The sequence below is a fragment of the Moschus berezovskii genome, chromosome 12 (genome assembly GCF_049115385.1).
Source record: "Moschus berezovskii isolate FMDL1 chromosome 12, NW_MosBer_1.0, whole genome shotgun sequence".
NCBI classification, from domain to species: Eukaryota; Metazoa; Chordata; class Mammalia; order Artiodactyla; family Moschidae; genus Moschus; species Moschus berezovskii.
The window spans coordinates 3,114,390-3,130,576 of record NC_142471.1 but is presented as its reverse complement, the minus strand read 5'-3'; the positions used below and the strand labels follow the sequence as shown (position 1 = coordinate 3,130,576).

General features: G+C 38.9%; 1 protein-coding gene across 1 annotated transcript in view; it reads left to right on the top strand.

Moving 5' to 3' along the window:
- Positions 1–16,187, top strand: part of FMN2 (formin 2) — a 363,411-nt gene that overhangs the window by 170,068 nt on the left and 177,156 nt on the right. Inside the window, exon 11 of the mRNA XM_088842479.1 lies at positions 613–757. Within this exon, the coding sequence (XP_088698605.1) occupies positions 613–757 (145 nt within the window). The remainder of the gene's footprint in view (positions 1–612; positions 758–16,187) is intronic.

Here is a 16,187-nt window from a genome sequence, read left to right as displayed (position 1 = left end):
TTTGACTGCTTCTAACTTTGCTGTTCATTCTCTGAGTACTTTGCCAGGTCACTTCCAATTGCTGAGGCATCATTTCCGGCTGTGCTCCAAACTCATTTTTTCCATATGCGTTATATGAAGTTCTTTTATTTTGTTGTTTTGCTTTTTAATATGGACCTTCATATTCAGGTGGTACTCTCTCTGTGGTCACTGAGGAATCAGATGACATGCGTGCTGGACAGTGGTAGGGAGACAGAAATGCCACTCTGTAGGCAGAAAGTGATTTGTTTTTAACCCACAGAACTTATGGGTCAGGTTGGAATGTGAGATGTCAGACATTTCTTGCCTGCAGAGCCATACTGAAAAGGGTTCTTACATGTTTTATACAATGACTTGATGACTGAGAATTCCTGGAAACGCTTAGAAAGAATTCCTTTCAAGGCCAAGGTTTCACCCTGTATTGATGCTGTTTCTCATCATGTTGGTTGATTAAACAAGTGCTGATCTTACAGAAAAGAGCGTCTCCCCATCCCCAATCTCCCTTCATCCTCTCCTTGCCCCTCTGGTGCCTCTGTCCTCCTGTCCCTGCAGTCCAGTTTGACGGCTTTCTCATGGGTTTTTGCTTAACTTTAGAGACTCCAGTGCTTCACTTATTTGGGAAAAAATTGAAGAGCCATCCATAGATTGTCATGAATTTGAGGAATTGTTTTCTAAATCTACTGTCAAGGAAAGGAAGAAACCCATTTCTGACACCATCACAAAGACCAAGGCTAAGCAAGTGAGTATTCATGTGTTTTCTGAAATTGGACCGTATTTTGGGCATAAGTGTGAACTTTCATTGAAGAAAAATTTTGACACCATTTTCAGGGCTGTGTCAGCCCCCACAGTCAGGAAGCAGATAGTAGGGGTTAGCGTTTTAGAACATGCAGTTAAGTAAGACTTTCCCAGATAGAACAGCAAGTAATCATCTCCACCAAGTGATCATGTTCTGACTATTTGATTTGTAGCCCCACGATCCATATTTCCAAGATGTTAGCAATTGCTTGTTTTTATAATTAGTTGTCTAGAAACAAACTGGAAACGAGGCAAGAAATCCAGTCCTTAGTAACTGATCATGTGTTTGGTATTTTGTTCCTATTCTAACACCTGAGTGGATGCCCTGTAGAACCTAGCTAAATAATCACCTTGAACTTGACACAGAGAAGAGACTCTTGTATCCAGTTCCAGCATCTCCATTCTGTGTTAGATCCTTTGATGCATCCTGTGACACTTGAGTCCTAGAGAGAAAGAAAAGTGCATTTGGAAGAAAACATTTTCATACAATATTTTCCCACTGGTCCACACAGTGGCCTTGATCATGAAGTAATTTTGTATATCTCGCAAGGCAGCCATTCAGGAAAGTATAGTAAAGCCTGGAACAATGAACTCAGAAGGAAGGCACTGCTGTTGGTGTGCATCTTTCACCCTGAAGAAGGGTGGTAGCAGCTCTCATTTTGACTGAAAGAAATAGTGAGAATTGAGGTCTGAAGCCTGAGGACTCTCCTGGCACAGCCTCCGCAGATGAGTGAAAACTGAGGGGTGATATGGTCCTGTGAACTTTTGCTCTGACCTGGAAGTTGTAGCTAGATGTCTGCCCGAGAGTTGTTTTCATCCGTGTTCATTTCAGACTCACCCCACGCATCTCTATTGCTCTGACATGATGCAAACTCAAATGTGACACAGTGAATTTTTCAGAATCATTTATTGTGACACAGCTGGTTGCTGGTGACTTTAGATCAGAAACAATGGTAAACCTGTACCTCGTAGGCACTGAATAAACATTTGTTCTGCAAATAAACCAGGCGACTGGAGGAGGAGGACTTTATACATACCCATGACTATTCCTAATAATGATTAAAGCCAGAAAGTCACTTATCTCATAGTAATCAATTTGGTCAAGGTGGCTCTGTCATGGAATAAAGGTAAATGGAGAACCACATTTTTTCTGGCAGAGGTAAATAGTCTTAACAGTCTTTCCCAAAGCATCTTTGTATATAGGACGGATAGACTGAGTCATCATGTCTCTTCTCGTGGATGGTGCTGATGATGGAAAAGCTGTTTAGGTGAGGAGTATGGGCAGGGCAGCATAGATGCCATTGAGGGCTGGGCATCAGGGCCATCACCTATCAAGCGGACAGGAATGACATGGGACATCTATTTTATGGGATGAAATTCTTGCCCTCCCTGCCTCCCATCACTGCCTTTTCTTTGTTAAGTTAACATAGATAAGGAAGCCATCTCATAATGCCTGAAAATATAGGATTTTATGATTGCTTTGACATTGTGTTCGGTTTTTAAGCCTCCTGAAATGAGATTATGTCCAAATCATGAAGACAGCAACGTCAGCTAGTTGGCATGAGATGCCTCTTTGCATGTAAGCTGCACATCTGAGTGGAGCATCATCTCAGCACAGTTGCCTCACCCTGTCATGAGCTCTTCCATAAATCATGGGGACAGACTTTTGCCAGGGTTATCATTTGTACCCACTGGTGGTGATGTAGCTGTTGACCTTCAGCTTAAAGATAGTTTGTGGACCTGTCTCCATCCTGACTCCCAGTGAGCTTGTCAGCATCTTCTTGGCCAGGGTCTAGTTTTCAGCTCTGCTTTTCAGATTTGTTTCTGGGAGGAAAAGTATTTTTTTTTTTTTCTGATGTATTGATAAAATACCAACCTACTACAAATGGTTATATGGCTGAAGAAAGCGAGTTTTCTTTGTGTTGTGTTTGGAAGAAAAATCTATCCATTCCATCTACTTTAAAATTTCCATCTAATTAAAAATTTTGTTTAAGGAAAATATATTTTTCAGATGCAGGCGACATGGGGTCAAGGGTGCCAGCCCTCTGAGGAGCTGAAAATCTCCATATAAATTAGAGTCAGTTATTTGTATTTGGGGTCCCTCTGTATGGTTCCATGTCCATGGATGCAACCTTAAGCTCGTGCAGCACTGCAGCATTTACTACTGAAAAATATCTGGATGTACGTAGACTTGCACAGTTCAAACTGTTAACAAGTGGTTCCCCTTATATGCAGTCATTCATTTCCAGTGAAATTAATAGCCATTAATGCTGTGACATGGTTTCATGAAGGTGTTTCAAGCTATTCTCATATGTGATAGAAGCTAAGAATTCTGGTTTTATTTAAATACTTCAAAATAGCTAAAATATTTTTTGTGATCTGTTGTCTTCTTGAAACTAAGAGTGTGGTGGAATGTTCTGGCCTTTAATAACTCTCAGAAAACACGTCTTCAGTGTGGTAATGGAGGTTCCTCTGCTGGACATCTTGCTGTGTGGCATGATGAGAAAGAGGATGCTCTGTGTGCCAAGTGGCAGCAGTGAGGAGAGTCTGTATTTCTCAGTCCTTTCTCCCCCAAGTAACTCAAGATAGAGCCTTTCACTTTTTCGCATAGCACCTGTGTTTCAGGTCTATGCTGATGTCTTAGCTCACCCATCTTCACCGTGGCTATGAAAACATAAGGAGATTTGCTGAGAAGGTACAGGGAGTTTATCAGACTGTTATTTCACCTTGTTCTCCTTTAACAAATGAGTGTGATGCTTCCAGGTCAGAATTGAACATCCACCTGCTGATTTGGCACAGTAGCAGCCCCATCTCCCAGGGAATCAAGAGGAGGATGGAAAAACCAGTGCCACCTGAGGCCCCTGTTTGACACATTGCACACACACAAACCTGTCCATTTTTAAGGTTTTTAAGAAACCCTCTAGAGCGAGTCCATGTGACCCATGTCCTGCCACTCACAGGCGAGCTCAGTGACTGTTAATGTTGAGGATCCTAAACCACTTCAAGATCTTCATGTCCAGTTAAAGATTAACTGGGCTTATGAGCAGGAAAGTGAGAGGATGTACACTGGAATAATTTTGACAGTAAGAATTCCCTCAAAAAGAAGTTTCTGGTTAATCCAGTGTCAAATGAGTTCCTGAGAAAATATATTTTGGGAAGCGCAGCAGCAGCAGCAGCTTCAGCAGCAGCGGTGGTAACAGTGGAAACATGACAGCCGGGGAGCCTGCAGGCGTGTGGGCTCCGTTTACCCTCTGCTGCCACTGTCGCTGCAGCCTCACATCAGCTCAGTCCATCCTTGTGCATGGGCTCCGTGCTTGTGGTGTGCAGGCTTAGTAGCTCCGTGGCGTGTGTGATCTTCCCAGACCAGGGAGTGAACCTGGATTGGCAGGCAAATTCTTATCCACTGGGCCACCAGGGAAGTCCCTGTGCCTTACTTTTACTAAATGCAAATCTTTATCTTTAGATTTAAAAATACGTTTTATCATGCTTTTATGGATATCAGCGTCAGTGGATATTTCACTGTTCACAGGCTGATGGCCTGCATGATCATCTGACAGGCCTAGTTGTTTGTATTGGTGGTATTTTCCTGTTGTAGCATGGCAAGGCTGTGTTTTGATTGGATGGTTCTATTTGTCCCTTAGACCTGAAATAATATCTGAAATACCAATTATAATAAGACAATTTAGATCTGTTTTGGGGAATACATCATAAGCATTTAGTACTTTGTAACCTTTAGCGTAGTATCTGCTTTTCATAATGCATTTCTATTGCAAGCCTCACATCAAAATACAAAGCTATAGTTAGTGAACATGCATATTGTGGATTTTAGATTTGCTTTAGATGTTGAAAGATTCATTATATTTTTGGAGATGCTTTTCCTAAAACTATTTGTAGAGCATACCCAGTCAATTCAAAGAATGCAACAGTAATAACCTCTGTTTAAAAGTTTTTCTTTTAGTCAAAATATTATTTTTGCATTTCCAAATAAATGGCTAAAAAGCAAATGAACAGAATGTCAAATGTCATTGAAAAAAGGAAATAAAATTAGGCTAATGATCCATGACCTTGCTAGATGTACTAGGAATATTATATTTGATTGTCCTTTGAATTGCAAAGAATTAAGATGTTTGTAATAGAAGATTATGATGTTGAAGTTTAATTCTTTGGGACTTTGTATTTATATACTATGATGATATTAAGATTTTGTTGGTCTAGGTATATTAGAAAAGGGTATTAAGTTTTAACCGCTGGGGTGTTTATTATAATACATCAACATTGAAAAAAGGGTTTGGAAAACATACTTAAGATTCATTATGTTATATGATGATCTGTGGGAAACTAAACCTCTCTATGCCTAAGGGAGGGAAGACTTTTTGATCAGATGACAGGAGAGTGTTTTATCAGGTGTGGAGAACACAGGAACCTGAAGGGAAGGTGGGCACCAGTTATGTTCAGCACTGCAGCCTTTTTTGGCCCAATCAGAATAGAGTTTATCCATTGGAGCTGGGTGTACAGCAGAGACAAGTGGCAGCCATTCCAGGGAGAGCACAGAGGTCCTTGGGGGCTTTCCTCGAGAGCCACACTTACCAGTTCTGTCACAGTGGGCACTGCCTGCAATCAGGACTCTTGACTAGTGTGAGTTTCTGGACTTAGGATGTGGCTGTGAGAGGAGATGAGGCTGGAAGTGGGCCTTGTACAGAGGAATAAGTGGTGGATTTGGAAAAGAGCACCATGAGCAAGGATTAACCTTGCATCTTGTTTAAAACCCTAGGAAATCAGGCAGTGGAGCAGCAGGCTTCTGTGTTCGAGAAGCTCCTGTCTGGCAGTTTCAGGGCTGTGGGTGTGGGCTGTTGACAGTCATTTCCCATCGCTGAATGTGTGTCCTTCTCATCCTCCAGCAAAAGCCTTTAGATTTTTCTCATTGGACGCACGTGTGAGTACTGAGATAAGTCAGGCCCGCAGTTAGCTTTGTTGTCTTGGTGCTACACAGTGGAATGTATGTTTCTGTACCATGGACAGCAACAGGATTTTGGGCTCCCCAAGAGAGAAGTGATGCTGCTGACAGTAGACTGGTTCTTCCCAGGGTACTTCCTGTGACCTAAGCTGAAAAATGTCCCTCATTATTTGGGGACACAAATTTAACAATAGAAGAAAAATTAATGTTCTTGTTGGTATCTCTAGTTATTTTTATTTAAAACTTAAAAGACCCTGATGCTGGGGAAGGTTGAATGCAAAAGGAGAAGAGGGAAGAAGAGGATGAGATGGTTACATAGCATCACCAACTCCATGGCCATGAATTTGAGCAAACTCTGGGAGATAGTGAAGGACAGGGGAGCCTGGCATGCTGTAGTCCATGGGGTCACAAAGAGTTGAACACAACTTAATGACTGAACAACAGCAACAAATAAATAAGTGTATGTTTCTTTTTCAAAACTGTGTTCATAATGGAAAATATCTAACATGTCTGCTTATTTTTGGTTATGTTACCAAGTGAATTTTTAAAATTACTAAACTTGTAACTTGAAACTCCATCTGAAATATCATGTTAAAAATTTCTTTGAAGTTGGACCTTCTGGACCGACAGACAAGCAGCTTGGCAGGTCTTCTTCCAGTAAAACAGCAATTTAACTGGTCTGGAAACTGTCCTCAGGGCATAGAGGAGAGGGAGAAACACCCACTCAAGAAAATTTCCTGAAACTCAGACCCATGGCATCCGAGCCCTGAGGGGCTCTATTCCAGCCACAGGGTGTGTGCACCCTCGGCTCTGTCTTTGACTGTAACTCTGCCCTAGGGGAGGCAGGAAGCCAGCATTTCTACTTTCTTCAGTCCTCTTGCAGAAGCTCTGTTTCAGGCAAGCATGGAGAACTAAGGAAGCATCTGAGAAGGACTGTCTGGGTTCACAATCAGCTCTAGAGATCGGAAAGGCCGTGCACATTGCCTCTGCTCAGGAGCCATCAAGGCAAGGACACAGGGTACTTGAACAGTGTCCCCAAACGTTCTACAGATTCATCAGAACCAAGTGGAATCTTCACTGCACGAGACTCTTAAACACACCTTTGTGCAAACATTACCCAGGGAAGAATCCTAAGCCAGGCTTAAAAATAAAGGCAGTTATGCATGGCAATCAGAAAGTTGTGTGCATGCCCCAGGCTGCACCTTCTCAGGAATGATGAGAGAAAATCAAAGTTACTAGTTCCTGGCTCAGTGTGGAGAGAAATTCTGTAAATGCCTCTCACCCAAAAAATGGTTAAGACGAGAGCTTTAAGTGATTAAGGGAGCAGAAGCACACTCTTTAGCTTTTGCTTTAGATAAAACAAGGAGAAGAGCATGTGCAGTAAGGTTAGGCTGCACATTGCTTCAGGGACAGACTACCTGAAGGCAGTACAGCCAGGTCATGAGCAAATGAACAGGCAAACACAAAGACAGTAAGTTCTGGGGCCGGGAAGAGACAGGTCTGTACCCAGAGCTTCTAATATGTTATCTGAAATGTCCAGTTTTCAACAACAGTAAATGAGACATGTTGTTTGTTGATTTAGTTGCTAGGTCGTGTCTGATTCTTTGAAAACCCATGGAGTATAGCCTGTCAGTCTATCTGTCCATGGGATTTCCCAGGCAACAATACTGGAGTGAGTTGCCATTTCCTTCTCTAGGGGATCTTCCTGACCCAGGGATCGAACCTATGTTTCCTGCTTGGCAGGTCGATCCTTTACCACTGAACCACCTGGGAAACCCAAATGAGACATACAGAGAGGCAAAAAAGTGTGATTCACATACAGAGATACAAACAAACAGGCAACAGGAGCTTATTTCATGGGGGACCCAGATGTTGTACCTAGCAGAAATGGATTTCAAGGCACCATTAAAATGTCTCCATAAAAATGAAGAAAATTATTGCTAACAATTAAAGGAACTTATGATGATATTGTCTCATTAAATTGAGAATGCCAGTAAAGAGAAATTATTTTAAAATTTGGGAGTTGAAAAGTACAATAATCAAAATGAGAAAAAAGCACTAAATGGTCAGAGATTTGGTTTCTGGCAGATGGCAGAAAAAACTGTCAGTCAACTTGAAGATAAATCAGTAGAGATTTTGTAGTCTGAAAAAAACAGAAAAAAGGAAGTCAAAACCTCAGAAAAATGTGGGACATCATTAAGTTATCAATGTACATGAAATGTATCAGAAGGAAAGGAAGGAGAAAAAGGTATAGGAAAAAATATATGAAATTGTAATGGGTGAAAAGTTCCTAAATTTGATTAGAAGACACACTAATGTACATGTCTAAGTTTAGTGAACTTCAAGTAGGCAAATACAAAGAGATATCAATCATTTCTTAGTCAAAATGTTGAAAGCCAAAGATGAAGGAAGAATCTTGAAAGCAGTGAGAGAGAAATAACTCATCACATACAAGGAAACCCCAGTAATATCAGAAGCAAGCTTATCAAGAAGTAACGGAGGCCAAAGGCAGTGTGGCAAACTGAGACCTTACATCCAGCAAAACAAGTGCTCATAAATGAAAGTGGAATAGGGGCATCCTCAGAGAAAGAAAACTGTGAGTTAGTTGCTAACAGCCCTGCCTTCTGACACTGATGGGTGTTGTTCAATGTGAAGGTAAATTACAGAAGGCGCGCACACACACACGCATCATTGGTAAACACAATTTTCGTCTATATAGAATATAGTATAGCTGTGTGCTTCTTCTCCTTGATTCTTCTGTGTGACTTTAAAATAACTGCATAAAACAGTATGTATGTTGTTGAGCCTGTGGCATCCAGAAATGGAGTATATTTGAGAACAAACGAAACTGGGAGAAACAAAAGCTGTGTTGGAGTCGGAGAGTGACACCGTGGGGGGTGTGCGTTTACAGAGAAGAGTGACGAGAACAATTGAGGGTAAGTGAGCAGGTTAAAGTAACAACAGAAATGCATCTCTCTCCTCTCAACTGCTATATCAATTAATTATAACAGTTTGTACCATACAGAAATCACACAGTGTGTATAACAATAATAATCTAAAAAGGTGGGGAGTGAACGGAGCTATGGAGGAGTAAAGTTCCTGTATTCCTGGAATTAAGTCAATATAAATATAGATTATGATATTTAAGATAGATATTGTAAGCCCTTGATTGACCACTAAGACACAAATCCATCCATTAAAAAAGAAGAATAGAGAAACAGAAAAGACTCAAGATATATAGGTAACACAGAGAAAAATAGCAGTTATACGTTCAGTCATATGGATAATAACATTAACTGTGAATGTATTAAAGAATCCACTCAAAAGGCAGACATTATCAAATTGGATAAAAAGAAATCTAAGTATGTAAGAGACATACTTCAGATTCAAAGATATAAATATGTTGAAAGTAAAAAAGAACAAATTTAAACAGCTATGAAAGAGCTGGAGTAGATGTACTGATATCAGGTAATATAGACTTAAAAAATGTTAGTAGAGATAAAGAAGGACATGCCATAATAATAAAAGAGTCAGTCTACCAGAAGATTTCTAAACACAGGCATCTATCAGCAGTGTCCCACAATACATGAAGAAAAAACTGACAGAATTTAAAGGTGAAATCAATATCATGTGAACAGTTTAATAGCTCATTTTCGGTAATGGATGGAAGTTAAGCAGAGCTTCCCTGCTGGTCCACTGTTTAAGAAGCTGCCTTGCAGTGTAGGGGACACTGGTTTGATTCCGGGTCTGGGAAGATCCCATGTGCTGTGGCACAACTAAGCCTGTGTACAACTACTGCTGTGCTTTTGCTCTGGAGCCTGCAAGCTGCAACTACTGAAGCCTGCACACTCTAGAGCCTGTGCTCTGCAACAAGAGACGCCATTGGAATAAGAATCCTGTGTGCCACTAGAGAGTAGCCCCCACTTGCTGCAACTAGTGAAAGCTTGTGCACAGCAATGAAGACCCAACACAACCAAAAATAGATAAATAAAAGTTTAAAAGTTAAGCAGAAAGTTAACAAGGAACTAGAAGTCTTGGACAACAGCATAAACAGACTAGATTTAAGAGAACAGAGCATTGCACCCAGTCAGCAGAACACACATACTGCTCAGACATACACAGAATGTTCTCTAGGGTGGACCACACAAAAGCAAGCCTTTATAAACTTGAGATCAATGCCTTAAGAAACTTAAAACTATTGAAAGACAAAGTATGTTTTCTGGTCATAATGGAATTAAATTAGAAAGCAATAACAAAGAAATTTGGGGGAATTTTCAGATCTGTAAATACTAAATACTAAACTCAAGTAACAAATGATTCAAAAAGAAATCACAGGAAAAAATCCAAGATTATATAAAAATTATAAATATATATGCATCCAACATAGGATCACTGCAATATGTAAGACAAATGCTAACAAGTATGAAAGGGGAAATCAACAATAACACAATAGTAGTGGGAGACATTAATACCCTACTCAAAACTTTGGTAGATCAACTAAATAGAAAATTAACAAGGAAACACAAACTTTAAATGATACAATAGACCAGTTAGACCTAATTGATATTTGTAGGCCATTTCACCCCAAAACACCGAATTTCACCTTTTTCTCAACTGCACATGGAACCTTCTCCAGGATAGATCACATCCTGGGCCATAAATGGGCCATAAATGTAGCCTTGGTAAATTCAGAAAAATTTAAATCATTCCAAGCACCTTTTCTGACCACAATGCAGTAAGATTAGATGACAATTACAGAAGAAAAACTATTAAAAATTCCAAAATATGGAGGCTGAACAACATGCTGCTGAATAACAAATCACAGAAAAAATGAAAAAAAAAATATGCATAGAAACGAATGAAAATGAAAAGATAACAACCCAAAACCTATGGGACACTATAAAAGCAGTATTAAGGGGAAGGTTCATAGTAATACAGGCATGCCTCAAGAAACAAGAAAAAAGTCAAATATCCTAACTCTCCACCTAAAGCAACTAGAAAAGGAAGAAATGAAGAATCCCAGGGTTAGTAGAAAGAAAGAAATCTTAAAAATTAGGGCAGAAATAAATGCAAAGGAAACAAAAGAGACCATAGCAAAAATCAACAAAGCCAAAAGCTGGTTCTTTGTGAAGATAAATAAAATTGACAAATCATTAGCCAGACTCATCACAAAACAAAAGGAGAAGAATCAAATCAACAAAATTAGAAATGAAAATGGAGAGATCACAACAGAAAACACAGAAATACAAAGGATCATAAGAGACTGTTATCAGCAACTATATGCCAATGAAACGGACAACTTGAAAAAAACGGACAAATTCTTATAAAAGTACAACTTTCCAAACTGAACCTTGAAGAAATAGAAAATCTTAACAGACCCATCACAAGCACGAAAATTTAAACTATAATCAGAACTCTTCCAACAAACAAAAGCCCAGGACCAGAATTCACAGCTGAATTCTACCAGAAATTTAGAGAAGAGCTAACACCTATCCTACTCAAACTCTTCCAGAAAATTGCAGAGAAAGGTAAACTTCCGAACTCATTCTGTGAGGCCACCATCACCCTAATACCAAAACCTGACAAAGATACCACAAAAAAAGAAAACTACAGGCCAATATCACTGATGAACATAGATACAAAAATCTTTAACAAAATACTAGCAAACTGAATCCAATAACATATTAAAAAGATCATACATCATGACCAAGTGGGCTTCATCCCAGTGATGCAAGGATTCTTCAAATATCCACAAATCAGTCAACATAATACACCACATTAACAAATTGAAAGATAAAAGCCATATGATTATCTCAATAGATGCAGAGAAAGCCTTCGACAAAATTCAACATCCATTTATGATAAAAACCCTCCAGAAAGCAGGAATAGAAGGAACATTCCTCAACATAATAAAAGCTATATATGACAAACCCACAGCAAACATCCTCAGAGGTGAAAAATTGAAAGCATTTCCCCTAAAGTCAGGAACATGGCAAGGGTGTCCACTCTCAAAACTACTATTCAACATAGTTTTGGAAGTTTTGGCCACAGCAATCAGAGCAGAAAAAGAAATAAGAGGAATCCAGATTGGAAAAGAAGAAGTAAAACTCATTGTGTGCAGATGACATGATCCTCTGCACAGGAAACCTTGAAGACTCCACCAGAAAATTACTAGAGCTAATCAATGAATATAGTAAAGTTGCAGGATATAAAATTAATACATAGAAATCCCTTGCATTCCTATACACTAACAATGAGAAAACAAAGAGAAATCAAGGAAACAATTCCATTCACCATTGCAGCGAAAAGAATAAAATACTTAGGAATCAATCAGTTCAGTTCAGTTCAGTTCAGTCGCTCAGTCGTGTCCGACTCTCCGCAACCCCATGAATCACAGCACGCCAGGCCTCCCTATCCATGACCAATTCCCGGAGTTCACTCAAACTCATGTCCACAGAGTCGGTGATGCCATCCAGCCATCTCATTCTCGGTAAATCTACCTAAAGAAACAAAAGACGTATATATAAAAAACTATAGAACACTGGTAAAAGAAATCAAAGAGGACAGAAATAGATGGAGAAATATACCATGTTTATGGATTGGAGGAATCAGTATAGTGAAAATGAGTATACTACCCAAAGCAATCTATAGATTCAATGCAATCCCTATCAAGCTACCAATGGTGTTTTTCACAGAACTAGAACAAATAATTTCACAATTTGTATGGAAATACAGAAAACCTTGAAAAGCCAAAGCAATCTTGAGAAAGAAGAATGGAATTGGGGGAATCAACCTGCCTGACTTCAGCTTCTACTACAAAGCCACAATCATCAAGACAGTACGGTACTGGCACAAAGACAGAAATATAGATCAGTGGAACAAAATAGAAAGCCCAGAGATAAATTCACGTACCTATGGACACCTTATCTTCAACAAAAGAGGCAAGAATATACATTGGAGAAAAGACAATTTCTTTAACAAGTGGTGCTGGGAAAACTAGTTGACCACTTGTAAAAGAATGAAACTAGAACACTTTCTTTAACATCATACACAGAAATAAACTCAAAATGGATTGAAGATCTAAACATAAGACCAGAAACTGTAAAACTCCTAGAGGAAAACATAGGCAAAACACTCTCTGACATAAATCACAGCAGAATCCTCTATGACCTGCCTCCCAGAGTATTGGAAATAAAAGCAAAAATTAATAAATGGGACCTAATTAAACTTAAAAGTTTTTGCACAACAAAAGAAAGTATCAGCAAGGTGAAAAGACAGCCTTCAGAATGGGTTTGAAAATAATAGCAAATGAAGAAACTGTCAAAGAATTAATCTCAAAAATATATAAGTAACTCCTGCAGCTCAAGTCCAGAAAAATCAATGACCCAATCAAAAGTGGGCCAAAGAACTAAACAGGCATTTCTCCAAAGAAGACATACAGATGGCTAACAAACACATGAAAAGATGCTCAACATCACTCATTATCAGAGAAATGCAAATCAAAACCACAATGAGGTACCATCTCACGCCAGTTAGAATGGCTGCTATCCAAAAGTCTACATGCAATAAATGCTGGAGAGGGTGTGGAGAAAAGGGAACCCTCTTACACTGTTGGTGGGAATGCATTAGTACAGCCACTACGGAGAACAGTGTGGAGATTCCTTACAAAACTGGAAATAGAACTACCATACGACCCAGCAATCCCACTGCTGGGCATACACACCGAGGAAAGCAGAATTGAAAGAGACACGTGTACCCCAATGTTCATCACAGCACTGTTTATAATAGCCAGGTGATGGAAGCATTCATGTCCATCAGGAGATGAATGGATAAGAAAGCTGTGGTCCATATACACAATGGATTATTACTCAGCAATTAAAAAGAATACATTTGAATCCATTCTAATAAGGTGGATGAAACTGGAACCTATTATACAGATTGAAATAAGCCAGAGAGAAAAACACCAATACAGTATACTAACACATATACATGGAATTTAGAAAGATGGTAATGATAACTGTATGCAAGACATCAAAAGAGACACAGATGTATAGAACAGTCTTTTGGACTCTGTTGTTGAGGGCGAGGGTGGGATGATTTGGGAGAATGGCATTGAAAGATGTATATTAGCATATGTTAAATGAATCGCCAGTCCAGGTTCGATGCATGAGACAGGGTGCTCGGGACTGGTGCACTGGGATGACCCAGATGGGGCACACATGTACACCCTGGGCGGATTCATGTCAATATGGCAAAACCGCCACAATATTGTAAAGTAATTAGCCTCCAATTAAAATAAATAAATTTATATTAAATAATAGAAAAAGGAGAAAATACTTCAAGATCAGTATAAGTGAAATCACAATATATTAAAATTTTATACTATATATAAGCATATACTTAATACATGTTTTATATGTAATGCATATTTATATTTATTGTGATAAATATATTTAATACTTTGCAACTAAATCAACTCTTAGAAAAATTTATAGCTATAAAATCTTATTTTAAAAAATCTGAAATCAATCTTGCCTTCCACCTTAAAAATCTAAAGCAGAAAAGCAAAGTAAGCCCCGAAGCAAGTAGAAAGAAGGAAGTAATAAACACTAGAGTGAAAATAAATGAGACAAAATAGAAAAATAATAGAGAAAATGAATGTAACCAAAAGTTTATTCTCTGAGAAGATAACAGAATTGACAGACCTTCAGCTGGACCATGAAAAATACAAAGATAAAAATTACAAAAATCAGGAGTAAAGAAAAGATATCACTATAGACCTAATGAAATAAAAATGGATAAGTACTGTGAATAATCATATGACAACACATTAGTTAACTTAGATGAAATGGGTAGATTCTTAAAAAAACAACAACCTGACTTATGAAGAAATAGAAAGTCTGAATAGTCTATAGAAAGTAGAGACTTAATTAGTAAAAGACAAAACAACCCCCAAAAAACTACTCACAGAGAAAAGCTCAGTCCCATATGGCTTCACTGGTGAATTATATCAGACATTTGAAGAAGAATTACCACTGATCATTCACAAACTCTTTTTAAAAAAGAAATAGGAGGGAACACATTATGTCTTATTCTGTGAGAACATTTTGCTATCATAATCAAGCAAACTCATCAAAGAATAAAGTACAGACCAATATCCTTTACAAATACAGACATAAATTCTCTCCAAATGCTGCCAAATGGAATCCAGCAAAATATATAAAAAATTATGTCATGGCCAATGGGATTCATCCTAAGAATGCGAGATTACGTATATGGAAATCAATTATTGTACTATACAACATAAAGGATCAAAGCCTTATGAACATCTCAAAAGATGCAGAAAGAACATTTGACAAAATCCTGCAGCCTTTAATGACAGAGACATTCAGCAAACTGGGCATAGAAGGGAACTTCCTCAACCTGCTAGGGAGTGTCTGTGAAAAACCCACAGCTCACGTGGAAGACTGAATGCTTTTGCCCTGAAATCTGGAGGGAGAGGACGGTGTCCATTTTCACCACTTCTGTTTAACAGTCTGTTAGAGGCTCTTGTCTGGAGAAGGCAATGGCACCCCACTCCAGTACTCTTGCCTAGAAAATCCCATGGACAGAGGAGCCTGGTAGGCTGCAGTCCATGGGGTCGCTACTAGTGGGACATGACTGAGTGACTTCACTTTCACTTTTCACTTTCACGCATTGGAATCAGGAAATGGCAACCCACTCCAGTGTTCTTGCCTGGAGAATCCCAGGGATGGCGGAGCCTCATGGTGTGCCGTCTATGGGGTCGCACAGAGTCGGACACACTGAAGCGACTTAGCAGCAGCAGCATCAGCAGAGGCTCTTGTCAGGGCAGTTGGGCAAGAAAAGGAAGTATGTAAATAACATGTAGATGGGATGGAAGAACTGCAACTATCTTCTCTTTGTAGGTGACATGATCTTTTAAATGGAAAAAAACCCTAAAAGAATCCACTGAAAAAACTATTATTTTGAAAAATAATAAAGGAATTCAGGAAGATTGAACAAGATATAAAGTCAGTGTACAAAAATCAATTCTATTTCTAGACACTAGCAATTAACACTTTGAAAATGTAATTATATAGTTTTCTTTATAATCGCATCAAGAAAGTAAAATACTTGGGTATAAATTTAACAAAAATGTTTAAGACTTATACACTGAAAACGAGAAGACCCCAAAGAAAGCTAAGGTGGATTCCAATAAACAGAATGACACACTGTATTTATAGAAGATACCACCAGATTGTTCCACAGATTATAGAAGACAGTTCTAGACAATGTCCCAACTACCTTTCTCTCTCCCAGAAACTGACAAGCTGATCTTGAAAATTCATGTGAAAATGCAAGGGGTCCAGAATATTCAAAACAATCTTGGAGAATTAACTTGAAGGACTTAGACTTCCTG